Here is a 27,428-nt window from a genome sequence, read left to right as displayed (position 1 = left end):
AATATCCCTGGGAGATATGTATACTGTAGCTAAGAAAGTAATACTAAATGTATGTTGTGTAGTAAGATGTTAGTAACCCATGTGCCTCACCCTAATAATTTGGTCTGTTTACCCCTCAATTTCACTTACTGTTCTGACTTGGTCATGCACATGCAGCCTATAACCTGTTTTAGAGAAATGTAATCATCAAATATTGTAAGAGCTTTCATTGTCTGCTTAAATGCTCCCTTTATTTATCTACTTTACCTGTATGTGTTTCTTTTATTACTGCTATGGAACAGAGAAGAATGCGCTATCGTGAGGTGATATAGAAAGCAGCGGTTGCTTCCCGAGGTATCTCTACCTGGAAATACAAAATATCTAAGTGATTGATAGTTGGTATTTAGTGTTCATAAAAGTATGCATTATTTACTTTGAAGAACTACAAAATAGTGATTTTGTCAGACAGCATAGGCAGCAGTTCTATAGAGATGTGATGATGACTTGGAATGAAATAATAGTCATCAAATAAAACAAATTAAATATACAACAACTCACATCTTTTATTGAAGTAAATAAATGTGAATAATTTATGGTTAATAAGTGATAAGGAGTATAATGGGCAGTTACTACAATCATGGGACTTTATTGTGTTATTCTGTGTTACAGCATTCAACCCACATAATGCAAAGTGCATTTAATGTTTTTTTTTTTTTACTGGAGTAAATTAAATAAAAACTAAATTTTGTTCAATCGAACTGACAGCGAACAGGCCTCAAAAAGCACTAATCGCTCAGCACTATTTATCAGCGGCACAGAGAACAGAATCTCAGAAGTAAAATTTGTTTCAGACAGTGGTTGAAGTGGACTGAAATGGGTGCCGGCACTCATTTTGGGTGCCGGAACTGTGCCAATATTTGAACAGTAGATAATTTAAGGTGCCGGTACTCAGTACCGGTGTGTTCCGGCCCAAACCAAGCACTTGTAACACATTTAGATTTATCTTGCTCTCAGTTTGGAATCTTTAGTATTGTCACGCCCTGACCTGAGAGAGCCTTTTTATGTCTCTATTTTGGTTTGGTCAGGGTGTGATTTGGGTGGGCATTCTATGTTTTGTTTTCTATGTTTCTTTATTTCTATGTTTTGGCCGGGTATGGTTCTCAATCAGGGACAGCTGTCTTTTGTTGTCTCTGATTGGGAATCATACTTAGGTAGCCCTTTTTTCCCTCCTTTCAGTGTGGGTAGTTATCTTTGTTAGTGGCACTATAGCCCTGTAAGCTTCATGGTTGTGGCTTTGTTTGTTGTTTTGTTGGCAACATTTTAAATAAAAAGGAAAATGTACGCCCACCACGCTGCACTTTGGTCCACTTCTTTTGACGGCCTTGACAAGTATTCCTAAAATATATTATATATAGATCTTGATGCATTAAATATGCAAACATGAAATGTGAAGTTCATGTCTATTGTCTACTTAAACCTGTAAACCATTTCTCAGCCGTGTAGCCACCGCTTCACGCTGTCTGGTCTCTAGAGTTTTAAATTCCTACCATTTCAACGTGCAGCCACCGCTCCGCGTTTTTATGGTCTCTATTACCGTCATCCTACTTGGTCTGATGTGGATTTCGTCACGAGGGGTTTTATACTAGGCCCGGGTTTATATGAAAATACAACTTCTCATTTAGAAGACTAAAATCACATTGTCTTCCCACAAATAGTTTCATATTTAATCATATAAGTTTTACAACATTTAGATGCAACTCTGACATATATATTGTAAAAGCTCTTAAAGTTACAATGTTTACATTACAATGTCTTTCATGATATCACAAAACAATAAATGTTGGACATGATTATTCTTTAAATAGCCACAAACCATTCCAAATGTTTAGATTACAGAAATATTGCTTCATTATCCAATCTTGGATGTTACTGTACTACAAAATCTCTCTGTTGTAACAAAGGGATTTTCAACTTCCATTTCTGCAGAGCGGGAGAGAGTTTCTGCAAGGTATTAAATGACCCAGCAGTTAAGTCATAAAACTCTGGTGGGAGAGAGGGGGGGAGCTGATCTGGCAGCTATGATCCTCACTCAAGAGGGAAAGTCATGACTCGGTCCTCATGAGAGCCAGTTTCATCATAACGCTTGATGGTTTTTGAAACTGCAATTGAAGAAACTTTAAAAGTTCTTGAAAATGTCCGTGTTGACTGACCTTCATGTCTTAAAGTAATGATGGACTGGCGTTTCTCTTTGCTTATTTGAGCTATTCTTGCCATGATATGGACTTAGCCATATTTGGTAAAATACCATCTTCTACATACCACCCCAGCCTTGTCACAACACAACTGATTGGCTCAAACACATTAAGAGGGAAACGTATTCCACAAATTAACCTTTAAGAAGGCACACCTGTTGAAATGTATATGAACCTGGTTGAGAGAATGCCAAGTGTGCAAAGCTGTCATCAAGGCAAAGGTGGCTATTTGAAGAATCTCAGGTGGCTATTTGAAGAATATAAAATATAAAATCTATTTAGATTTGTTTAACACTTTTTTGGTTACTACATGATTCCATATGTGTTATTTCATTGTTTTGATGTCTTCACTATTATTCTACAATGTATAAAATAGTACAAATAAAGAAAAACCCTTGAATGAGTAGGTGTTCTAAAACTTTTGACCGGTAGTGTGTGTGTATGTATATATTTTTTGTACCAACAGGGGTCATAAAATTCTAAATAAAATAGCTAAATGATCCTTGGTATGACCATCTTACGAAATAATGAGGATTTACAGTGCATTCACAAAGTATTCAGTCCCCTTGACTTTTTCCACATTTTGTTACGTTACAGCCTTATTCTAAAATGTATTAAATATTTTTTCCCTCATCAGTCTACACACAATACCCCATAATGACAAAGCAAAAACAAAGCATTTTTGCAAATTTAGACCGTTGGGGTCTGTGTTTGAACAGAGCCCGAGGACCAGCTTGCTAGGGGACTCTTCTCTAGGTGTATCTCTCTGTAGGTGATGGTTTGTTATGGAGATTTGGGAATTGCTTCCTTTTAGGTGGTTGTAGAATTGAACTTTTCTGGTATTGGCCTAATTCTGCTGGCGTTTTACGTTGTTTTTGAATTGAGATTGAATCTCAATTTGGTGTTTGTCCCATTCTGTGAATTCTTGGTTGGTGAGAGGACCCCAGACCTCACAACCATAAATGGCAATGGGTTCTATAACTGATTCAAGTATTTTTTGCCAGATCCTATTTGGGATGTCGAATTTTATGTTCATTTTGTTGGCGTAGAAGGCCCTTCTTGCATCGTCTCTCAGATCGTTCACAGCTTTGTGAAAGTTACCTGTGGTGCTGATGTTTAGGCCGAGGTAAGTATAGTGTGCTCTGGGGCAACAGTGTCTAGATTAAATTTGTTTTTATGGTCCTGGCAACTACCTTTTTTGGAACACGATTATCTTTGCTTTACTGAGATTTACTGTCGGGGCCCTGGTCTGACAGAATCTCTGCAGAAGATCTAGGGGATGCTGTACGCCCTCCTTGGTTGGGGACAGAAGCACCAGATCATCAGCAAACAATATACATTTGACTTCAGTGCTGCAGACTGTTTTAGTGCAATCGCCAATTCGTTGATATATATACAGTAGATCAGCCTAATCGAGGTTTAGATTACATCTCACATTCCAGTGTTCAAACTTGAGCACAAGGCTGCATGTGAATTCTCTTATTGTGACTCAGTGCAGCAAATAGCAATGTCCACTTTATGTATAATGCCAGGAGTCACTTGTAGATTGACAGCTCTAACGCAGTTCCACTGCCAACACCACCAAAAGCAAGGGAGCAAGGGAGCGAGCAATGTCGGCTAAAGCGGACCTGATTGAATAGAGCCCCTAGTCTTTGTTTGTGTGTGTGTGTTTGTCCATACAGACATTCCATGGGGTCTCAACCTGCACATTCCCTCTCCCTCCCCAGCCTGCAGGCCTGATAGCTGCTCTAGCGCTTGGCCTGTGGGGGTAATGGGGCTGGTGGTTCTAGTCCGGATGGCGCGGGGCAGCGAAGCTGAGACAGAGTGTTTCATCTGGGACTTGGAGAACAGCCATCCTCTGGAGCCTTACGGGGCCACAGCTAGGGTGCGCCACTGGTCTGGCCTGGATACTGGTTATAAACCCCTCCAGGGACTGGGAGCACTGGGATAGAGACTGAGAGAATGACTGTGCTTGGTGGGCCGGGACCTCCAAGGTCTCAGTGATGGTGGGGAGGTGAGGTAGGGGCAGAAGCAGCCATCTATGCTTCATATTACAGAGGAGAGAGAGGAGAGACAGGAGGTTTAGAGATCTGTGTTGTGTTTGTAAGACAATTACTAAATTAGAGGAATGATAGTATCAATGAGTCGCGAGGACTCACGTGTGTTTTTCCTTACTATTACCATTACCATTCTATATTCCAACATCTACGTATGTTGGAAAACCCACATGGATAGTAGGATCTATGGAATTTTCTATGGTGACATCTCACCTTTTATACTACTGTGTCAATATGTTATAAAGGAAATCCCCAAAAATATTTTGTGCACATATAAATTATTTTTAAAAAGCCAGATAAAGCAATTATACTTTAAACCAGCTACATTTTCTGCCTAAACAAAATAACATTTGACCAGTGGTAAAAGTACCATATCCTCAAATTTTAGACCTAGCTGAAGATTTGAGCAATGATATTGGAGATGAGCTCACCTGTGATGAAGTGCATTACAATCTCTGCTTACTGCACTGACAGTAAAAATCCACTCTGAGACTGACAGACCTGTAGCTGGTCCGAAGAGCAAGTGTGTGACCGGCCACACGACCGTGTGTGATTGAGTGGGAGAATGAGTAGAGCATGAGGCAGCACGTTTTATACAGACACACCGTGTGTGTGTGTGTGTGTGTGTGTGTGTGCGTGTAGGAGGAGCAAGCGCTGGTCGTCGAGGGGTTGTTGAATATCTACTGGGGTCTGCGGCGACCAATCAGACTGCAGATGCACGACGACAACGAGAGACTCCACTACGGAGGGGTCAACAGGTACACACACACACACACAAATGCACTAAGCCTATGTGAGTGCCAATCAGTTATGTCAAGAATTTGTGTTTGTAGGAATGAGAGATCCCAGGTTCTTCCAAAGCAGACAGAATCTAACAACAACATACTCGACAGAACTACTGACCCTGCCTTGACCAGTAAGTACACACACACAGACATTTACATTTGAGTAATTTAGCAGACACTCTTATTCAGAGCGACTTACAGTCATCTTAAGATACACTTTATACAAAAGTATGTGGACACCGATTCAAATTAGTGGATTCGGCTATTTCAACCACACCCATTGCTGACAGGTGTATAAAATCGAAAACCAAGCTATGCAATCTCCGTAGACAAACATTGGAAGTAGAATGGCCTTACTGAAGAGCTCAGTGACTTTCAACGTGGCACCGTCATAGGATGCCACCTTTCCAACAAGTCAGTTCGTCACATTTCTTCCCTGCTAGAGCTGCCCCGTTCAACTGTAAGTGCTGTTATTGTGAAGGGGAAACAACGGCTCAGCCACGAAGTGATATCCACACAAGCTCGCAGAACAGGACTGCCGAGTGCTGAAGCACGTACTGCGTAAAAATAATCTGTCTTTGCTTTCAAAACTTACTTCCGAGTTCCAAACTGCCTCCAGAAGCTATGTCAGCACAAGAACTGTTCGCCGGGAGCTTCATGAAAGGGGTTTCCATGGCCGAGCAGCTGCACACAAGCCAAAGATCACCAAGCGCATTGCCAAGAGTCAGCTGGAGTGGTGTAAAGCTCGCCGCCATTGGACTCTGGAGCAGTAGAAACACATTCTCTGGAGTGATGAATCACTGGGTTTGGCGGATGCCAGTAGAATGCTACCTGCCCAAATGCATAGTGCAAACTGTAAAGTTTGGTGGAGGATGAATAATGATCTGGGGCTGTTTTTCATGGTTCGGGCTAGGCCCCTTAGTTCCAGTGAAGGGAAATCTTAATGCTACAGCATACAATTACATTGTAGACGCTTCTGTGCTTCCAACTTTGTGGCAACAGTTTGGAGAAGGCCCTTTCCTGTTTCAGCATGACAATGCCCCCATGCACAAAGTGAGGTCCATACAGAAATGGTTTGTTGAGATCGGTGTTGAAGAACTTGACTGGCCTGCACAGAGCCCTGACCTCAACCCCATGGAACACCTTTGGGATGAATTGGAACACTGTCTGCGAGCCAGGCCTAATTGCTAACATCAGTTCCCGACCTTGCTGATGCTCTTGTGGCTGAATGGAAGTCCCTGCAGCAATGTTCCAACATCTAGTGGAAAGCCTTCCCAGAAGAGTGGAGGCTGTTATAGCAAAGAAGGACCAACTCCATATTAATGCCCATGATTTTGGAATGAGATGTTCGACTAGCAGGTGTCCCTATACTTTTGGTCACGTAGTGTAGCTAAGTCAGACAACCACATATCACATATTTGTCCTCAATAAGTAATTATTAGCAGTCAGAGCAACAACAAATACAATAAGTCAACAGTGAGTCTTTTTTTTGTGGGGTGGGTGGGGAGGTCAGTGTAAGAAGGGGGTGTGAGGGGGTTGCTGTGGGATGATTTAAAATACTCTTTGAAGAGGTAGGGTTTCAGTTGTTTTCAGAAGATTGGCAGGGACTCTGCTGTCCTAGCTCCAGGGGGAAGCTGGTTCCACCATTGGGGTGCCCGGACAGAAAAGAGCTTGGACTGGGCAGAGCAGAGCGGGAGCTGACCCCCCCCCCCCCCGCTGGGGTGGGAGGGCCAAGAGACCAGAGGTGGCAGAACAGAGTGATCGGGTTGGGGTGTAGGTTTTGAGCATAGCCTGATGGTAGGGAGGGACAGCTCCTCTTGCCGCACCATAGGCAAGTACCATGGTCTTGTAGGGGATGCGAGCTTTGACTAGAAGCCAGTGGAGTGTGCGGAAGAGCAGGGTGACACCAGGCGGGCTGCAGCGTTCTGGATAAGTTGCATGGGTTTGATGGCACAAGGCAGGAGCCCAGCCAACAGTGAGCTGCAGCAGTCCAGGCGGGAGATGACAAGTGCCTGGATTAGGACCTACGCCGCTTTCTATGTGAGGTAGGGTCGTACTCTGGGCATTAACCTGCAGGAGGGAGTCACTGCTTTGATGTTTACAGAGAACGACAGGGTTTTGTCCAGCCTTTTTCTAAAATCGTTTTTTCCCACATCAATCTACACACAATACCCTATAATGACAAATCAAAAACTGTTTTTTAGAATAGAATATATCACATTTACATAACTATTCAGATCCTTTACTCAGTACTTTGTTGAAGCACCTGTAGCAACGATTAAAGCCTTGAGTCTTCTTGGGTATGAGGCTGCAAGCTTGGCACACCTGATTTGGGGAGTTTCTCCCATTCTTCTCTGCAGATCCTCTCAAGCTTTGTCAGGTTGGATGGGGAGCGTTGCTGCACGCTATTTTCCGGTCTCTCCAGAGATGTTTCATCGTGTTCAAGTCCGGGCTCTGACTGGGCCACTCAAGGACATGCAGAGACTTGTCCTGAAGCCACTCCTGCATTGTTTTGGTTGTGTGCTTAGTGTCGTTGTCCTGTTGGAAGGTGAACCTTCACCCCAGTCTGGGATCCTGAGAGATCTGGAGCAGCTTTTCCTCAAGGATCTCTCTGTACTTTGCTCTGTTCATCTTTCCCTCGATCCTGACTAGTCTCCCAGTCCCTACCGCTGAAAGACATCCCCAAAGCATGATGCCACCACCACCATGCTTCACCGTAGGGATGGTGCCAGGTTTCATTCAGACGTGAAGCTTGGCATTCAGGCAAAAGAGTTTAATCTTGGTTTCATCAGACCAGAGAATATTGTTTCTCATGGTCTGAGAGTCCATAGGTGGCTTTTGGCAAACTCCAAGCGTGCTGGCATGTGCCTTTTACTGAGGAGTGGCTTCCGTCTGGCCACTCTACCATAAAGGCATGATTGGTGGAGGGCTGCAGAGATGATTGTTCTTCTGGAAGTTTCTCCCATCTCCACAGAGGAACTCTAGAGCTCTGTCAGAGTGACCATTGGGTTCTTGGTCACCTCCATAACCAAGGCCCTTCTCCCCAAATTGCTCAGTTTGGACGGGTGGCCAGGTCTAGGAAGAGTCGTGGTGGTTTCAAACTTCTTCCATTTAAGAATGATGGTGTCCACTGTGTTCTTGGGGACCTGCAGAAATGTTTTGTTACCCTTGCCCAGATCTGTCCCAGAGCTCTACGGACAATTCCTTCAACCTCATGGCTTGGGTTTTGCTCTGACATGGGCTGTCAACTGTGGGACCTTATACTGTATAGGTAAATAGGCAGCACCTGATCTCAATTTGGAGTCTCATAGCTAAGGGTCTGAATACTTATGTAAATACGGTATTTCTGTTATTTAAAAAAATACTTTTTCAAACAATTCTAAAAACCTGTTTTGCTTTGTCATTATAGGGTATTGTGTGTAGATTGTTGTGGAAAAACATTTATTTAATCAATTTTAGAATAAGGCTGTAACGTAACAAAATGTGGAAATAGTCAAGGGGTCGGAATACTTTCCGAAGGTCCTGTACATATCTATAAATACACTAAAGGTATTATGGCCTGTACAGACACTGTATAAACATTACTTTTGAGTTCGAGTATGAGGGGGGGGGGGTGATGAGGGTAAGGAGGAGGAGCAGAAGGAGGCGGAAGTTCTAATTCTTTGTTCTCTCCCTCAGGTAGTCTGGAGGAGGACGATGAGGAGGTCCCCCAGCTGCTGCGAACCAGGAGTGATGCCTCCTTCATGGGGGTCACCAGAAGGTCAAAGACACACGCACACTCCGACCTGCAGCACTTACGCTCACACAGATTCTCCATCAATGGACACTTCTATAACCACAAGGTAACACATGCATACAGTATGTACACACACACACACACACACATTGCTGTGCTTACTGGTGACTCCAAAGTTGTATATGCCCTTTTTCAGAAAATATCTGAAAACCTACCTCTTCAAAAAGTATCTTGATTAATCCCACTAACACTCGCACTTGTCTTTTCTTACTATAGCACTGACTTTAATGATATCTGCTTCATTTATGCATATTTTTTTGAACTTACTATGACTGTGATACGTGGAAGTCTCACCTAGTTGCCTTTAGATGAATGCACTACCTGCACATACTTCTCTCTGGATAACAGAGGCTGCTAAATTACTGAAATGTAAATTATATTGTTCCTCAAATATCCGTTTTGGGCCCACTGCCCTTTTCACTGTATATATTTGCTGTGTGTGTGTGTGTGTGCACTCGTGCATGTGTTCTCGCCAGACATCAGTATTTACTCCAGCGTTCGGGTCGGTCACTAACGTCCGAGTCAACAGCTCCATGACAACACTACAGGTCCTCAACCTGCTGCTACAAAAGTTCAGAGTGAGTTATACACACACATTTTAGCACACACTCACACAATACACACACACTAGTTTCTCAGATGTGATTGTCATGTTTCTGACTCTCTGTGTCTCCAGGTGGAGAATAAATCAGATGAGTTTGTTCTCTACATGGTCCACGAGTCTGGTGGTAAGTGACCACATCTCGTTCCTTTGTGCCGTGTGTGTGTGTTTATGCTTGGGTATGTATGGAATAGTATATTTATGTGTGTGCGTACGTGTTTGCGTGTGTGTGTGTTGCAGAAAGAACCCCATTGAAGGACAGTGCGTATCCTCTGGTGTACCGTGTGCTTCATGGACCCTGTGAGAAGATCTCCAAAATCTTTATTATGGAGACGGATCTTGGGGAGGAGGTCACACATGACGTGAGCCTGCACTCTCTCTCTCTCTCTTTCATACTGTATGTGTATTCTAAGAGGTTGGGCCTCCATGTTGTGGTGGCCCTCCAAATACAGACCCATAGCGATATCCCAGTGACATAATCAGTGGTATTTGATCTAATGGAATGCTGATGATAGACTTCCCTGTTAGGACTGTATTAACAATTGGGGCAGTGGCTGTTTAATTGCAGAATGTTATTGCAGCTGCTACATTATTGTTGACAGTGAATATATCCTTCTGTTCAGTGTAATGTTAGGCTCAAATTGAAATACTTTTATTGTTGTTTTTCCAATACAGCTGTGTCATCATAGTTATGTGGGTGCGTTGTATTTATCTTCAGCTTAATGGGACTCTGGTGCACTGTGTGGACTTGCAAATAAACATGTAGTAGCTCTTTCCTGCAATCAAATGCCCTAGTGGCATCAAAAACCAGAAAGTCTGTTGTTATTATTTCAGAAACTCCGGTGTTTCTATGTCAAGCGGTTTTGTGTGATGTAAACTCAGAAAAAAAGAAGAAACGTTCTCTCACTGTCAACTGCATTTATTTTCAGCAAACGTAATATGTGTAAATATTTGTATGAACATAACAAGATTCAAAAACTGAGACAAAAGCTGAACAAGTTCCACAGACATGTGACTAACAGAAATGGAATAATGTGTCCCTGAACAAAGAGGGGGGGGGGGGGGGGTCAAAATCAAAAGTAGTAGTCAGTATCTGGTGTGGCCACCAGCTGCATTAAGTACTACAGTGCATCTCCTCCTCATGGACTGCACAAGATTTTTAACATCTCACAGTTCATGCTGTGAGATGTTACCCCACTCTTCCACCAAGGCACCAGCAACCCTGACATTTCTATGGGGGGGAATGGCCTTAGCCCTCACCCTCCGATCCAACAGGTCCCAGATGTGCTCAATGAGATTGAGATCCGGGCTCTTCGCTGGCCATGGCGGAACACTGACATTCCTGTCTTGCAGGAAATCACGCACAGAACGAGCAGTATGGCTGGTGGCATTGTCATGCTTGAGGGTCATTTCAGGATGAGCCTGCAGGAAGGGTACCACATGAGAGAGGATGATGTCTTCCCTGTAACGCACAGCTTTGAGATTGCCTGCAATGACAACACGCTCAGTCCGATGATGCTGTGACACATTGCCCCAGACCATGACGGACCCTCCACCTTCGATCCCGCTCCAGAGTACAGGCCTCGGTGTAACGCTCATTCTTTCAACGATTCTTCCAGTCTCTCTCAGCCTATTACGGACAGTCTGAGCACTGATGGAGTGATCGTGCATTCCCGGTGTAACTCGGGCAGTTGTTGTTACCATCCTGTACCTGTCCCTCAGGTGTGATGTTCGGATGTACCGATCCTGTGCAGCTGTTGTTACATGTGGTCTGCCACTGTTAGGACGATCAGCTGTCCTTCCCGTCTCCCAGTAGCGCTGTCTTAGGCGTCTCACAGTACGGACATTGCAATTTATTTTGGTGTTTTTCAGAGTCAGTAGAAAGGCCTCTTTAGTGTCCTAAGTTTTCATAACTGTGACCTTAATTGCCTACTGTCTGTAAGCTGGTAGTGTCTTAACGACCGTTCCACAGGTGCATGTTCATTAATTTATGGGTCATTGAACAATGGGAAACAGTGTTTCAACCCTTTACAATGAAAATCTGTGAAGTTATTTGGATTTTTATTAATTATCTTTGAAAGACAGGGTCCTGCTTAGTTTATATAAAGTATAATTTTGGGATGCGAACTCAAAATGTAACACATTTGAACTCTATATCTGACAGATCTGTCGTCATATAAACATATTTGATAAATGTTTATTTGCAAGTACATAGTGTGCAAGAGTCCAACCATTCTACTCTCATTTTGGCTTCTTCTACTCACGTGTAAAAAATAAATGATAGGCCTACTTCATGTTATGAGAAAATATTGCAGGTGTTATATGACAATACTTCTGTTTCTTCCCAGGTGGCTCAGTACATTAATTTTGAGATGCCAGTCCTGGATAGCTTTGTAGAGAAACTGAAAGAGGAAGAGGAGAGAGAGATTTCTAAACTGACCAGAAAGTAAGTATGTCACTCTTCACAACAAACAAGTTTACTTCAGGGGTTTGGGTGGTTTTTACGTGTTTTATGTGTTTTTTGTGTTTTTGAGCAACATTTCCTCTCGCAAAACAATTCTGAACTGTGCAAAAAGTACTGTACAACACAATTTATGTTTTAACTTTCATTCAAAGGAAGTAAACATTGCAGAACGTGACACAATGGCTAGCTGCAGTATACAGAACTTGCCTTGGATAATGTGCTGTGCCATTGATACAGTTAGTTTGGTTAGAGGAAGATGTCTTGTAAAAGTTGAATGTTCATCTTGTCATTATTGTATATTGTTTCTATGGTTTGTCTTTTAGTGTGTTGTTAGTGTGTTATTTCTGTAAACATTGTGTTGAATAGAATGACTTTCACCCACCAACAAAATGTAATGTCCTACTGAACAACATTACTCTGTGTTGACACACACACACACACACACCAGTTCAGTTGGTAGGGCATGGCACTTGCAATGCAGGGTTGTGGGTTCGTTTCCCGAGGGAGACCAGTATGAAAAATGTCTCCACTCACTAATGTAGGTGGCTTTGGATAAGAGCATCTGCTAAATTACTTAAATACTTATGTAATCCTGTCTGTAGCTTCAGTCAATCAAATGTATTTATAAAGCCAATCAATACAATTTATTTATAAAGCCCTTTTTAAATCAGCAGATGTCACAAAGTGCTTATACAGAAACCCAGCTTAAAACCCCAAAGAGCAAGCTAGGAAAAACTCCCTTGAAAGGTTGGAACATAGGAAGAAAAATAGAGAGGAACCAGGCTCTGAGGGGTGGCCAGTCCTCTTCTTACTGTGCCGGTGGAGATTATAAGAGTACATAGCCATTAAGGCTAGATCGTTCTTCAAGACACTTCTGCAGGCAGGCCTTTCTAATCAACCTGGCCCGGGTATCCTGGAAGGATGCCTGGTTTTTCTATAAAAGTGCTTTCCTCATCAATTTAAATAAGCATGCCCCTTTCAAAAAATGTAGAACCAAGAACAGATAGAGCCCTTGGTTCATTCCAGACTTGACTGCCCTTGACCAGCACAAAAACACCCTGTGGCGAACTGCACTAGCAGAAAGTCAGGAACGAATACACACAGTCAGGAAAGCAATGGCAAGCTTTTTTAAACAGAAATGTGCATCCCCTTCAGCACTAATTCCAAAAAGTTTAGGGACACTGTAAAGTCCAGCTGCTCACTGCACTGAGACTAGGAAACACTGTCACCACTGATAAATCCACAATATTTCAATTTGCATTTCTCTACGGCTGGCCATGCTTGTCACCTGGCTACCCCAACCCCGGCCAACAGTTCTGCACACCCCACAGCAAATGGCCCAAGCCCCACCGGCATCTTCTTCACCCAAATCCAGACAGCTGATGTTCTGAAAGAGCTTCAAAATCTGGATCCCCACAAATCAGCTTGGCAAGACAATCTGGACCCTCTCTTCCTAAAATTATCTGCTGCCATTGTTGCAACCCCTATTACTAGTCTGTTTAACCTCTCTTTCATATCGTCTGAGATTCCTAAAGATTGGAAAGCGGCCGCGGTCATCCCCCTCTTCAAATGGGGTGACACTCTAGACCCAAACTGTTACAGACATATATCCATCCTGCCCTGCCTTTCTAAAGTCTTCGAAAGCCAAGTGAAAAAACAGATCACCGACCATTTCGAATCCCACCGTACCTTCTCCGCTATGCAATCTGGTTTCCGTGCTGGTCATGGGTGCACCTCTGCCCCACTCAAGGTCCTAAACAATATCATAACCACCATCGATAAAAGGCAGTACTGTGGAGCCGTCTTCATCGACCGGGCCAAGGCTTTTGACTCTGTCAATCACCATCTTATCGGCAGACTCAACAGCCTTGGTTTCTCTAATGACTGCCTCGCCTGGTTCACTAACTACTTCTCAGATAGAGTTCAGTGTGTCAAATCGGAGGGTCTGTTGTCCGGACTTCTGGCAGTCTCTATGGGGGTGCCACAGGGTTCAATTCTCTGATGTCGCTCTTGCTGCTGGTGATTCTATGATCCACCTCTACGCAGACGACACCATTCTGTATACATCTGGCCCTTCTTTGCACACTGTGTTAACAAACCTCCAAACAACTGTGACCTGTATGCTCTCGTTGGCTGGTCCTCACTCTATATTCGTCGCCAAACCCATTGGCTCCAGGTCATCGTTAAGTCTTTGCTATGTATAGCTCCGCTATAACTCAGCTCACTGGTCACCATAGCACCCACCCGTAGCACGCACTCCAGCAGGTATATTTCACTGGTCATCCCCAAAGCCAACACCTCTGGCTGCCTTTCCTTCCAGTTCTCTGCTGCCAATGACCGGAACAAATTGCAAAAATCACAAGTTGGAGACATATATCTCCCTCACTAACTTTAAGCGTCAGCTGTCAGAGAAGCTTACCGATCGCTGCAGCTGTACATAGCCCATCCGTAAATAGCCCGTCCAACCAACTACCTACCTTATCCCCATATTTGTTTTTGTTTTTCTGCTCTTTTGCGCACCTGTATTTCTACTTTCACATCCTCATCTGGTCATATGTGTAAATTGCTAAATTGTAATTACTATTTATTGCCTTACCTCCTTACTTCATTTGCACACACTGTATACAGATTTTTCTTTTGTGTTATTGACTGTAAGTTTGTTTATTCCATGTGTAACTCTGTTGTTGTTTTTGTCGCACAGTTGTAAATGAGAACTTGTTCTCAACTGGCCTACCTGGTTAAATAAAGGTGAAATAAAGAAATACAATAAAAATATAAAAAAGATGTTCAAACATTCATAGATGACGAACATGGTCAACTAATAATCAGAGTGGTTGTTGAGGGTGCAACAGGTCAGCACCTCAGGAGTAAATGTCAGCTGGCTTTTCATAGGTTCAGACAGCAGGTGTGGTAAAGAGAGACAAAGAGGGAGAGTATCCAGCCATCAGACTGCTGAACAGCCATCCTGTAGTTAGTGAGAGTAGTAAGTAGTATGAGACAAAGATAGACTCACTTACACAAAACACACACAGACACCTTATACACATGCAGTCTCCGAAGACACACACGCATACGCCAATACACAAACACACACAGCCAATGCTGCTGTCCCATGTATGAGACATTATTCTAATATATTTCACTACTGTACATAATTGCATTTTTGTTTGTTTATACACACTGCATATTTATTATTATAAACATTTATTGAACCTTTATTTATTAACTAAGCAAGTCAGTTAAGAACAAATTCTTATTTACAATGGCGGCCTACACCGGCCAAATCCGGGTGACGTTGGGCCAATTGTGTCTGTCGCCCTATGGGACTCCCAATCACGGCCTGTTGTGATACAGCCTGGAATTGAACCAGGGTGTCTGTAGTGACGCCACGAGCACTGAGATGCAGTACCTTTAACCGCTGCGCCACTCAGGGTCCCATATTTATATACTGGATTCTTATTTATATACTGGATTATATACCGGATTCTTATTAATATACTGTATTCTTCACATAGTGCATTCTAATATTCTACCACTGTATATAATTGCATTTTTGTTACACTGTTTATACACACCGTGTATTTATATACTGGATTCTTGACATAGCTCACTGTAATATTTATACTGCTGTACATATCAATCTTAGTAGGTAGTTTTGGTGTATATTCGCATAGAATGCATTTTGGATAACTGGTACAGTGTTATTTGGGTGGATTTGCAACTGGATTTGTCCTGACATTTGTTATTTCTTGATTCTAGTTTTTGATTATTATTTGTGTACTTTTTAAACATTTTTACTGAACTGTAACACAGGAACTAGTAACACATGCATTTCGCTGCACCCGCTATAACATCTGCTAAACTCTGTACGCAACCAATACACTTTTATTTGTAGATGCCTTTAGGAGAATATAAATATGAAATCATTTTTTGTCAAAGTGTAATAAGGCCACTACCATTCACCACCATACCGTGTGTGTGTGTGTCCATAGGTACAGCGCACTGAAGTCCATGATTCTACAGCAGCTGGAGGGCATCACTGACACTACTGACCGAGTCTGAGTCTGAGTCTGAGTGTGTGTGTGTGTGTGTGTGTGTGTGCGTGCGTGCGTGTGTGCGTGTTCACCGGACCATTACACTGTTACAGTGAGAGGAAGTCAAGCGGATTGTTTGAGCACTGAGACCTTTCTTCATGTACAACTACAGTTGAACCATAGCATGTATAGCTTTTTCTAGTAATGAAAACTACAGACATGTTGAAAGCTTTCTACCGTAGTGAATGTAATGTAAACAGCAATAAGAATGCAATACTGCCACATCTTGCATCAATGTTTGTCACTTCGCAAATGAACTGTATTCATAGAATTTGTAACTTTTTTGCTACTGTATTGTCTATGATTGAATACTTTCCATTGATCTTGTTGTTTACTATCGTTGGTAAAATACTGATTCCTGTGTGTCTTAGAGGTCAAGGTCTTCTAAAACTGAGCTTTCCTCGAAAGGCAACATTTCCGTCAAGGCCAATTTCTAATTTAGCAACTGTAACAGATTATGAGAGAGCTACAGGGCGTGCAGGCTTTTTTTCCCCTATGCTACAGGTTTCTGCAGGGTTAGCAGACCTGTTAGGCCCATACTGTATTTTACCACACAGATACAACACACACACACACCTCATTGTTCTCCCACAGAAAGGGGTAAAGTTGTTTCCAGGGTGACTGAAGCAGAGTTAGTATTGTTCTGAGAGTGAGTGACCCTCTCCACCTGTGTGTGTGTGTGTGTGTGTGTGAGAGAGAGAGAGAGAGAGAGAGAGGTGTCACGCCAGTCCTTTATTCTGTTACAGTAGTTGAATCAGAACAGACTGTTTACAGGATGTATGTCTCTCTCATCAGAGAGGTTAGAGGTTTTGTTCCATTCTGTTCTAATAAATACTGTAACTCTAATAGGACTTGGACTCCTGCCAACCTGTGTGTGTGTGTGTGTGTGTGTGTGTGTGTGTGTGTGTGTGTGTGTGTGTGTGTGTGTGTGTGTGTGCGTGTGTGTGTGTGTGTGTTAGAGAGAAAGTATTGGCTAGCCCATCAGGGTTATACAGCAGGGGTGTGGGGATAACAAATATTACCACAAACACAAAGCATTCCACTGTATGTAAAAAAAGAGTTTTAGTTTTAGTTTGCAATTATATACAGTTGAAAAAAAATGACAGTTTGGATTCCCTTTTCAATGGTTCATCACACAATGGAGACACGTGTGAAAGACAGAAAATAAAAAAGTGTTGTCATATTTAGCAGCGGCAGCTTGAGGAAGCTGCAGGGTTAACTCCAGTGTAGATAACCAGCACCTTTGTTCAACCATCCTTATCTTGAGAGATCACAGTATTATTACGCTCCATATTGTTATTATGCAATTTTTCTGCATTTAGTATTAAACAGTAGTGTGGTCTGGTGCCAAATTAACGTTGTATTTGAAGAATATAATAGAATATAGTGAATAGAAGTATCCACATACAGTCACCATATTCAGTGTTTTGGGGAAAGTAGAGTAGTCAGAAATCAACCAGACACATTGAATTATTGATGACTGCGCGATAGGTCTGACATATTGGAATTATCCTGACCCCATTGACAGTCTGAGAGAGGAATAAATCTGTCCACAAGGTTTTACTAGGCCCTAAATCGGACCTTCGCCCCTCTCCTAGCTACCATCAAAGATATTTATAACTAACCTTAATTGCTCCTTGTTCTATCTGAAAAATTTACAACTGAAACACACGACCAGGAACAAACACGTTCCTCTACTACAGAGCCGAAGGTCACAATAATTAATCAATCCCGCACAACAAACAGGCAGGCCGGCTGTCTAATAAAGCCCAAAGAATCATTTACAAACAGGTGCTACCAATAAACATGCAAGGAGGGGGAGGAAAGACAATCAGTGGCAGCTAATAGGCCGGTGACGACGACCGGGAAGGGAAGCCACCCTCGGTCTGACTCGTGACAGATAGCCTCAATGGCGCTTCCCATTCTGTCACAGGTTCTATAATGGCACAGCTACAAAGATGAGACCTCTATCTATCTCTATGACATAGTCAAAAAATCCTATAGGATTATGATTTTAAAAATCCTATCAGATTTTAAAACCTTTCCTATAGGATTTGATCCTATCCTATAGGATAGAACCTACCCTATACAATTGTATCTAGAATAGGACTGGTTCCGAAATCTGATAGGATTTTCTTTTGGATACTAATAAGATGTTTTAATTGGAATCCCATTGGATTTTTGGACTAGGGTAAAAAAAAAAAAAAAGTATGGAGATTGGAGTTGTTTTGACTGGGCAGATGTAAGTACAGATCAGGAGACCGATATAGAGAGGGGTACAGAAAGTGGTTAACGGCACACACGGGTGGTACAGGGTTACATTTTCCTCACCTTGTCCCAACATAAAGAGGGTAAAGGGAACATTCCATTTTTTTGTAGGCATAGCTGACTATTATACACTGCTCAAGACAAATAAAGGGAACACTTAAACAACACAATGTGACTCCAAGTCAATCACACTTATGAGGGCCCGACGTCCACAGGTGGGGGTTGTGCTTACAGCCCAACACCGTGCAGGACGTTTGGCATTTGCCAGAGAACACCAAGATTGGCAAATTCGCCACTGGCGCCCTGTGCTCTTCACAGATGAAAGCAGGTTCACACTGAGCACATGTGACAGACGTGACAAAGTCTGGAGACGCCGTGGAGAACGTTCTGCTGCCTGCAACATCCTCCAGCATGACCGGTTTGGCGGTGGGTCAGTCATGGTGTGGGGTGGCATTTCTTTGGGGGGCCGCACAGCCCTCCATGTGCTCGCTCGAGGTAGCCTGACTGCCATTAGGTACCGAGATGAGATCCTCAGACCCCTTGTGAGACCATATGCTGGTGCGGTAGACCCTGGGTTCCTCCTAATGCAAGACAATGCTAGACCTCATGTGGCTGGAGTGTGTCAGCAGTTCCTGCAAGAGGAAGGCATTGATGCTATGGACTGGCCCACCCATTCCCCAGACCATCCACCGTCCTCCATCCACCAACGCAACGTTGCACCACAGACTGTCCAGGAGTTGGCGGATGCTTTAGTCCAGGTCTGGGAGGAGATCCCTCAGGAGACCATCCGCCACCTCAACAGGAGCATGCCCAGGCGTTGTAGGGAGGTCATACAGGCACGTGGAGGCCACACACACTACTGAGCCTCATTTTGACTTGTTTTAAGGACATTACATCAAAGTTGGATCAGCCTGTAGTGTGGTTTTCCACTTTAATTTTGAGTGTGACTCCAAATCCAGACCTCCATGGGTTAATAAATTTGATTTCCGTTGATAATCGTTGTGTGATTTTGTTGTCAGCACATTCAACTATGTAAAGAAAAAAGTATTTCATAAGAATATTTCATTCATTCAGATCTAGGATGTGTTATTTTAGTGTTCCCTTTTTTCTTTTGAGCAGTGTATATGAAATGAAAGAAATACTAATATCTTTGTAAAACTGTACCTAAAAATGTCTGTTCCTTCTAATTTGTATATGCATATAAGCAATGTAAAGGGGAAGACCTTTTGAATTCCATTAGTAAAAAAAGTAGTCAAATAGGATTCTGATAGAGGTGACACAATTTTATAGGTTTGAGAGAATCCTATAGGATCCATTAGGATGACTAAAAGTCGCCTTGTCCTAGAGAGATTTACACAGTTATCAAAACGTCATGCCAGGGTAAGCCTACACGAAACACAGACCTTATTTTAAGTGTTAATAAAATCCCCTATGGGAAAAATGTATGGTGGAAAAAGGATTGTAACCATTTCCCTGTTTGCTAAAATCCCAAAACATACTTTTTATGTACATTTGACAAAAGGTGGGTTTTAATGAGTTTAGAGTTAGTTGGTAGGGCAATTCAAAATATACTTTACATTTATTTTTCCCGTTGCCCATTTTCCAATTTTGTATCACAAACTGTCATGGATTTATACTGTAGTTCAGTTTGAGGAGTTAATGAAACATTATTGGATGTTAACTGGTGTTAAACCCCACCGAAGAAGAAGAAAGCAATAAGATGGCGTAAGTGGATGCTGAGTTCGAATCAAGCAGTGATTTGATTAACTTCATTTCTGAAGAACAGAGGAAGATTTCAGTGGGCCTCAAAAGAATCCGGACAACAGACAACAGTTTTGTGTTTTGAACTTCGGAATAGAGCACCTGTCAAAGGAGTCATCTCAGGGGTGATGACGTATGTTCAGGTTGAATACCTGAAGAGAATACCTGGTGTAGTTGGTACCCGGCCTCTGACCCGCTGGGTGAATGGAGAAAAAGAAGAAAGTCTGTCGGTCCTGTTGTTGTTTGATTAAGAGCAAATACCTACACATGTGAAGCTTGGTTATGTAAATATGTTCTAAGAGCTTTCGTTCCCAAACCAGTGCAATAATTGTAAAGGACTTTGCCAAGGTTCAAGTGTGTGCAGATGGACAGAGTATACTGAAGAACGATGGTGTTGCAATTGTGGTGATTGAGGAGATTGAGGTGGCAAAAGTTAAAGCAGTCAATCTAATCTCCTATGCGAAGGGATGCTAGTGAATATATGGTAGTGGATGCACCGCAGCGTGCAGTAAATGTTTGCTTCAAGACAAAAGATACCCTGTGTGTTAAAAAGGTGGATTTTTGTTGCGTTCACTGCCAGTTATTAACTGTACAGCACAAGCCTCAAAGAAGTCTAAGAAACGTTTACATCTAAAGACAAGCAAGAGGTACTGGCGCCGGAAGAGCCCCCCTCCCAGGTTCCCATTGAGCCTGTGTAGGGATCAGATCTGTTTGTTTTTTTAACAGAAAAGTTGTTTGATTTAGTTTATTTCTTTAGTTTTTTGTAGTTTTTTGGGGGCAGTTTTGGGGGGAATCCTGTTTCCATCCCACACGGTAGGTGGCAGGATGCACATTAAATTGTGTGATCGCCAATATACCATATACTATACCGCGAAGATGAAAGTATTCTTGTCGTGACGTGATCGAGGCGGCAGCGGGGCAATTTTCAAAGTCAGCGTAGCTGCGCACCTTGGCTTTGGACAGTTGGTAAACTGTATCTTTATTTGTTTGTTTTTTGGCGGATTTGGCACAACAGTACTGTGACTAGGGTCGGCATGGCGGATAGTTCAGATGGTAGCATTAGGGCTATTGATAATTGATGATAAAAACCAGTGATGATCAGCTATTTACACCTGTTGTAAATAGGAGTAAGAAAAATCGTAATGAGGGTGATGGAGGGATGAATACTGCTGGGGAGACAATGAGTAGTGTTGAGAGTACTGTAGAACTGTAAAGTGCAGGACCACTGTAGACAAAGAGGTTAGAGTATAAAGTTAAAAAGATATGGTAGTGTTCCCAGAACCAGCAAGTAAGTACTTCCATCCCTTGCATTTGACAAAAGCAGTTATAGGGAAGAGATTGGGGTGATTTAAGGTTGCCAACCTGCTGGATTATGGGATGGTACTGATCCTTGCAAATAGTCTAAATTAAACTCACAAAATGGGGGTCTGGTGAAATTTGAGATTCCATTGGAAAGCAGTCAAGGCTTCCCTGACAGGAGGAAAAGTTATTGACACGAAAAGGATGGAAAGCAAAAAAGAGTGGCAGTCGAGTGGACACTACAACTGTATTGTTACAATTTGAAGGGATCACTCAGTTATCTGGTTAAAGAGTCCTCTTTGGTGCTTTAAGTGCCAACGGATAGGGCATGTTGCTAATGTGTGAAAAGGTTAAATGAGATGTGCAAAATAAGAATATATATTGGTTTTTTTATCTATAAAATGAGATGTGCTAAGTGTGGTGGGGATCCCGAGCGTGGGAAATGTGATCCTGAAGCTAAAGTTAAACGTTGTAACTGTGACGGAGAACATTTGCATCACACGAAGGATGTGAAGTACAACATAAAGCCATGGAAGCGCAGCGGTACAAAATTACAAACAATGTATCCTATGCTAACGCTGTTCGGAAAGTGAATAACAAACCTAGGGTTGAAATTACTCCAGATGAAACATATTGGCAGATAGTGGCGGCTCCGAAGGCGCCAGTGGAAACACAGCCGGGTTGTTAATGGGATACGCGAGTATAAATGGTCAATTACAGAGAGGACCATGGTAGGAAAATATGTAGACCTCTTGGACTTCACGTGTTGGGAAATCAATATGACTGCTCCATATAAGAGCAGGACTGCATGAATAACATAAGTAGTAAGGCAGCCAAAGACAATATAGGGATATCTGAAGTTACGGTAGAAATGATACATCGGATGCTGAACCAGAATTCAAATCAATAGTATTATGGTGGTCTTTGTTGTTCAATGGAATGCTAGGAGTTTGATAGCCAATGGATAAGAATTGAAGTAGTTAAAACATTATTGAGATGTTTTACCGGATATACTGTACAAGAAACATGGCTTAAACCGCAATTGGATTATATTATACCTGGGTTTGTCTCTCTGAGAAGTGATAGAAAAGAGCACGGGTTTTCAACTGGTTTTGAGACGGGACCGGAATTGAACCAGGTTGCCTGTCGCGACCCAATATTCGCATCACCAAAAATAATCGCCAAAATACAATGTGGAAAACTATACTGAACACAAATATAAACGCAACATGCAACAATTTCAAATATTTTACAGAGTTACAGTTCATATAAGGAAATCAGTTAATTGGAATAAATTCACTTGGCCCTAATTTATGGATTTCACCATGACTGGGCAAGGGCGCAGCCATTAGTTGGCCTGGGAGGGCATAGGCCCACCCACTGTGGAGCCAGACCCAGCCAATGAGTTTTTATCTACAAAAGGGCTTTTTTATAGACAGAAATACTCCTCAGTACTAGTGATGGGTCGTTCGGAAACCAGTCGGCTCTAGGAGCGGCTCTTGTAGGTGAAAGTTGGGAGCCGGCTGCTCTACTTTGATGAGATCATCCATAGATAATGGATGCGTGCTTTGTAAATGGTTTTGCGGTTTTTACATTGCTGTTGCGTTTTGCATCTAAAACTACACCGGTTGAGACTTTACAATTAGATACTGGGGAAATGCCACTATCCCTTAGAAGAGTTAAGCTAGCAGAATGGGCAAGAATGGGCAAGACTGAAGGGTAGTATAGTATATCATCCTACACTGACAGTATTGGAAGACTGCTGGGAATAAGAATGATATCAAAAGAGGGGTTTTGGCCCAGAGATTTGAAAAAGGGTTGAAGAATATGGACTCAGAGATATTGTTATATGGCCATCTGTGGCATTAGGAAATGTGCCACCATAGTTTTATACAAGACCATATGTTGATCTTAGTCTGAAGAAAACGGGAACATACAATATGAACTGGCACAGAGAGACAGGAAACACTGGGATAAATACACTGGGGAAAATAAGCGACACCTGGAGGAGATGGAGACAATCACAAGAACAGGTGACAGATCAGAACAGATCAGGACGTGACAAGTAATCCGTTTTATTCTTGCTTTGCAGTGTATACAAATGGTTCAAAGGATCCCATGAATTGGAAGACAGGAGCAGGTGTATTTATTCGTGAGTTCGATATTAATCTATGTAAGAGACTAACAAATGATTTATCTGTATATTCAACAGAAATGGTTGCGATAATTGCTGCATTGCAGTGGATAGAGGAGGTGCAACCAAGAAGAGTAGTAATATGTTTGGACTCATCAGTTTTGTGTAGTTTAATATCTGGAAAGTCAGAACGTGAGGATTTCTGGTTAGAAATAATGATGCTACTATTGGGGTTAAAAAAAATGTATTGAAATTCAGTTCTTTTGGATTCCAGAGACAATGGAATGAACGTAGTAATCCCGTCACATTTTTATAGTACATGTACAAGGAAATCTGTACGGGAGATGCTCTCATATAATGGGAACAGAAGGGAGGAGGTTATGTTGTGTAGGATGAGATTAGGGCATACGGGACTGAATTCATCTTTGAAATTGATAGGGAAACATGGTACTGGAATGTGTAATCGCTGTATGGTAGAGGAAACGGTTGTTTTGTGAAATGTATGATGTAGAAAGGGAGAGGTTGTTTAATAGGGTCAGAGAGGTTAGACGGGAGTGGGTGGTATTTTGGGAGGGGGTTATGGGAGTAGTGAGGTTTTATTAGAAATTCAGGGTTAGTTAAGAGAGTATAGTGTATGTAGATAGATCGTGCCGGCCTCGCACTCCGGTACAGTAGGTGGCGGTGTATGCACCTGTCAGCTGGTTGTGATTTGCCAATAAAACTTAAAGAAGAAGAAGAACGCATACTGTCACTACGTGCAACGTTTATGGTCATATCACAGCAGTGTGTAGGAGGGAGATTCCAAGATGTGGAAGGGTGTTGGAGGGCATGGGATAGAGGATTGTGTCGTTTCACCATGTCGTGGTTGAAAGATGACAAGATAATAAACAGTTGGCTGGGTTTTCTGTGCATGGGCAAGACAGAACAGCTATGTCTGGTAAGACGAGGGATGAGGGTGTATATTTCTCAATAACAGCTGGTGCGCAATGTCTAATATTAAGGAAGTCTTGAGGTATTGCTCGCCTGAGGTAGAGTATGTCATGATAAGCTGTAGACCACACTATCTACCAAGAGTTTTCATCTATATTTGTAGTTTTTACAACCACAAACCGATGCTGGCACTAAGACCACACTCAACGAGCTTTATAATGCCATAAGCAAACAAGAAAATGCTCATCCAGAAGAGGCACTCCTAGTGGACTTTAATGCAGGTAAATTTAAATGCAGGCAAACTTAAAAACTTTGACCTAATTTCTACCAGCATGCCACATGTGCAACCAGAGGAAGAAAAAAATCTAGACCACCTTTACTCCACACAGAGACGCATACAAAGCTCTCCCTCGTCATCCATTTGATTCCTGCTTACAAGCAAAAACTAAAGCAGGAAATACCAGTGACTCGCTCAATGTGGAAGTGGTCAGACGACGCAGATGCTATGCTACAGCACTGTTTTGCTAGCACAGCTAGCACAGACTAGAATAGCACTCATGTTGGTAGCCATGAAGTGCTTTGGAATGCTGGTCATGGCTTACATCAACATCATCCCGGAAACCCTAGACCCACTCCAATTTGCATACCGCCCCAACAGATCCACATATGATGCAATCTCACTCGCACTCCACACTGCCCTTTCCCATCTGGTCAAAGGGAAATACCTATGTGAGAATGCTGTTCATTGACTACAGCCCAGCGTTCAACACTATAGTGCCTTGACTTCCTGACGGGTCGCCCCCAAGTGGTAAGGGTAGGCAACAATGCATCTGCCACGCTGATTCTCAACACGGCTGCCCCTCAGGGGTGGGTGCTTAGTCCCGTCCTGTACTCCCTGCTCACCCATGACTGCATGGCCAAGCACGACCCAACACCATCATTAAGTTAGCTGAAGACATAACAGTGGTAGGCCTGATCACTGACAACAATGAGACAGCCTATAGGGAGGAGGTCAGAGACCTGGACGTGTGGTGCCAGGACAACAACCTCTCCCCCAACGTGATTAAGACAAAGGAGCTGATCGTGGACTACAGGAAAAGGCGGGCCGAACAGGCCCCCAGTGTGACTCCCCATCCCGGATCCGGGAGCGTAATCATCGACTGACACTAATTAGCATAACGCAACGAACATAAATCTTCCTAGAAAATCTTCCTATTCATGAAAATCACAAGGGAAATATATTGGAACACAGCTTAGCCTTTTGTTAATCACCCTGTCATCTCAGAAGCATACACAAGCATTTGTGTAAGTTTATCGATAGCCTAGCATAGCATTATGCCTTGCTAGCAGCAGGCAACCTTGTCACGAAAATCAGAAAAGCAATTAAATTAAATCATTTACCTTTGATGAACTTCGGATGTTTTCACTCACGAGACTCCCAGGTAAATAGCCAAAGTTCTTTTTTTCCCAAAAGATTATTTTTGTAGGCGAAATAGCTCTGTTTGTATTATATTTGAAAAAAGTATATATATTTGATATATATATATTCCAAATTAGCTCCATAATATCAACAGAAACATGGCAAACGTTGTTTATAATCAATCGTCAAGGTGTTTTTCAAATATCTATTCGATAATATATCCGTCGGGACAATTGGTTTTTCAGTAGGACCGATTGGAGTAATGGCTACCTCTGTATTTTACACGAGAGTCACCCTGGGAGCCATCAGGTGACCACTTCCGCAATGTAGCTGCCTACGGCTATTCTTCAACATAAATGTGTAAAACTACGTCACAATGCTGTCGACACCTTGGGGAATACGTAGAAAGCGTAAGCTGGTTGATAGCACATTCACAGCTCAATAGGGACGCATTGGAACGCAGCACTTTCAAAACCTGGGGCACTTCCGGATTGGATTTTTCTCAGGCTTTCGTCTGCAACATCAGTTCTGTTATATTCACAGAAAATATCTGTACAGTTTTGGAAACGTTAGAGTGTTTTCTGTCCTAAGCTGTCAATTATATGCATATTCTAGCATCTTGTCCTGACAAAATATCCCGTTTAAAACGGAATGTTTTTTTTTGCAAAAATGAAAATACTGCCCCTAGAGTCGCAACAGGTTTTAACATCGACGGGGCTGTAGTGGAGCGGGTCAAGAGTTTCAAGTTCCTTGGGGTCCACATTACCAACAAACTTTCATGGTCAAAACACACCAAGACAGTTGTGAAGAGGGCACGACAACACCTTTTCCCCCTCAAGAGACTGAAAAGATTTGGCATGGGTCCTCAAGAAGTTCAACAGCTGCACCATTGAACATCCTGACCGGTTGCATCGTCGCCTGGTATGGCAACTTCTCGGCATCTGACCATAATGCGCTTACAGAGGGTAGTGCGTATGGCCCAGTACATCACTGGGGCCAAGCTTCCTTCCATCCAGAACCTATATACTAGGCGGTGTCAGAGGATGGCCCAAAAAACTGTCAAAGACTCCAGTCACCCAAGTCAAAGACTGTTCTCTCTGCTACCGCACGGCAAGCAGTACCGGAGCGCCAAGTCTAAGTCCAAAAGCCTCCTTAACAGCTACCCCCAAGCTATAAGACTGCTGAACAATTAATCAAATGGCCACCCGTTTATTATCTATGCATAGTCACTTTACCCCTACCTACATGTACAAATTACCTCTACTAACCTGTACCCCCACACATTGACTCAGTACCGGTACCCCCTGTATATCGCCTCATTATTGTTATTTTATTGTTACTTTTTATTTTATTTTTTACTTTAGTTTATTGAGTAAATATTTTCTTAACTCAATTTATTGAACTGCATTATTGGTTAAGGGCTTGTAAGTAAGCATTTCACGGTAAGGTGAAGGACAGAAGGAAGAGACAGAAGAGAGGAGGCAATTTATTTTTTTACAAGATTAAGGGTGGGACACAGCCAGTTGAATAAGACTTTAAATGTGAAAGGAAAAGCATCCAACAGGAAAGTGGGATTGTTGTCAGGAAA

The 27,428-nt window shown here is 42.5% G+C and overlaps 1 protein-coding gene across 2 annotated transcripts in view; it reads left to right on the top strand.

The window, feature by feature from the left end:
- Positions 1–18,461, top strand: part of rassf4a (Ras association domain family member 4a) — a 79,576-nt gene extending 61,115 nt beyond the window's left edge. For both annotated transcript variants that reach the window (XM_020481381.2, XM_020481382.2), the window contains exons 4-11: positions 4,931–5,046; positions 5,122–5,204; positions 8,752–8,915; positions 9,346–9,447; positions 9,546–9,597; positions 9,711–9,832; positions 11,819–11,916; positions 15,927–18,461. In XM_020481381.2, coding sequence (XP_020336970.1) covers positions 4,931–5,046; positions 5,122–5,204; positions 8,752–8,915; positions 9,346–9,447; positions 9,546–9,597; positions 9,711–9,832; positions 11,819–11,916; positions 15,927–15,996 — 807 coding nt within the window. In that variant the 3' untranslated portion in view covers positions 15,997–18,461. The remainder of the gene's footprint in view (positions 1–4,930; positions 5,047–5,121; positions 5,205–8,751; positions 8,916–9,345; positions 9,448–9,545; positions 9,598–9,710; positions 9,833–11,818; positions 11,917–15,926) is intronic.
- Positions 18,462–27,428: the final 8,967 nt, after the last annotated feature.

The sequence above is a fragment of the Oncorhynchus kisutch genome, linkage group LG4 (assembly GCF_002021735.2).
Source record: "Oncorhynchus kisutch isolate 150728-3 linkage group LG4, Okis_V2, whole genome shotgun sequence".
NCBI lineage: Eukaryota > Metazoa > Chordata > Actinopteri > Salmoniformes > Salmonidae > Oncorhynchus > Oncorhynchus kisutch.
The sequence above is the reverse complement of the archived record's forward strand: the minus strand, read 5'-3'. Positions and strand labels throughout refer to the sequence as shown.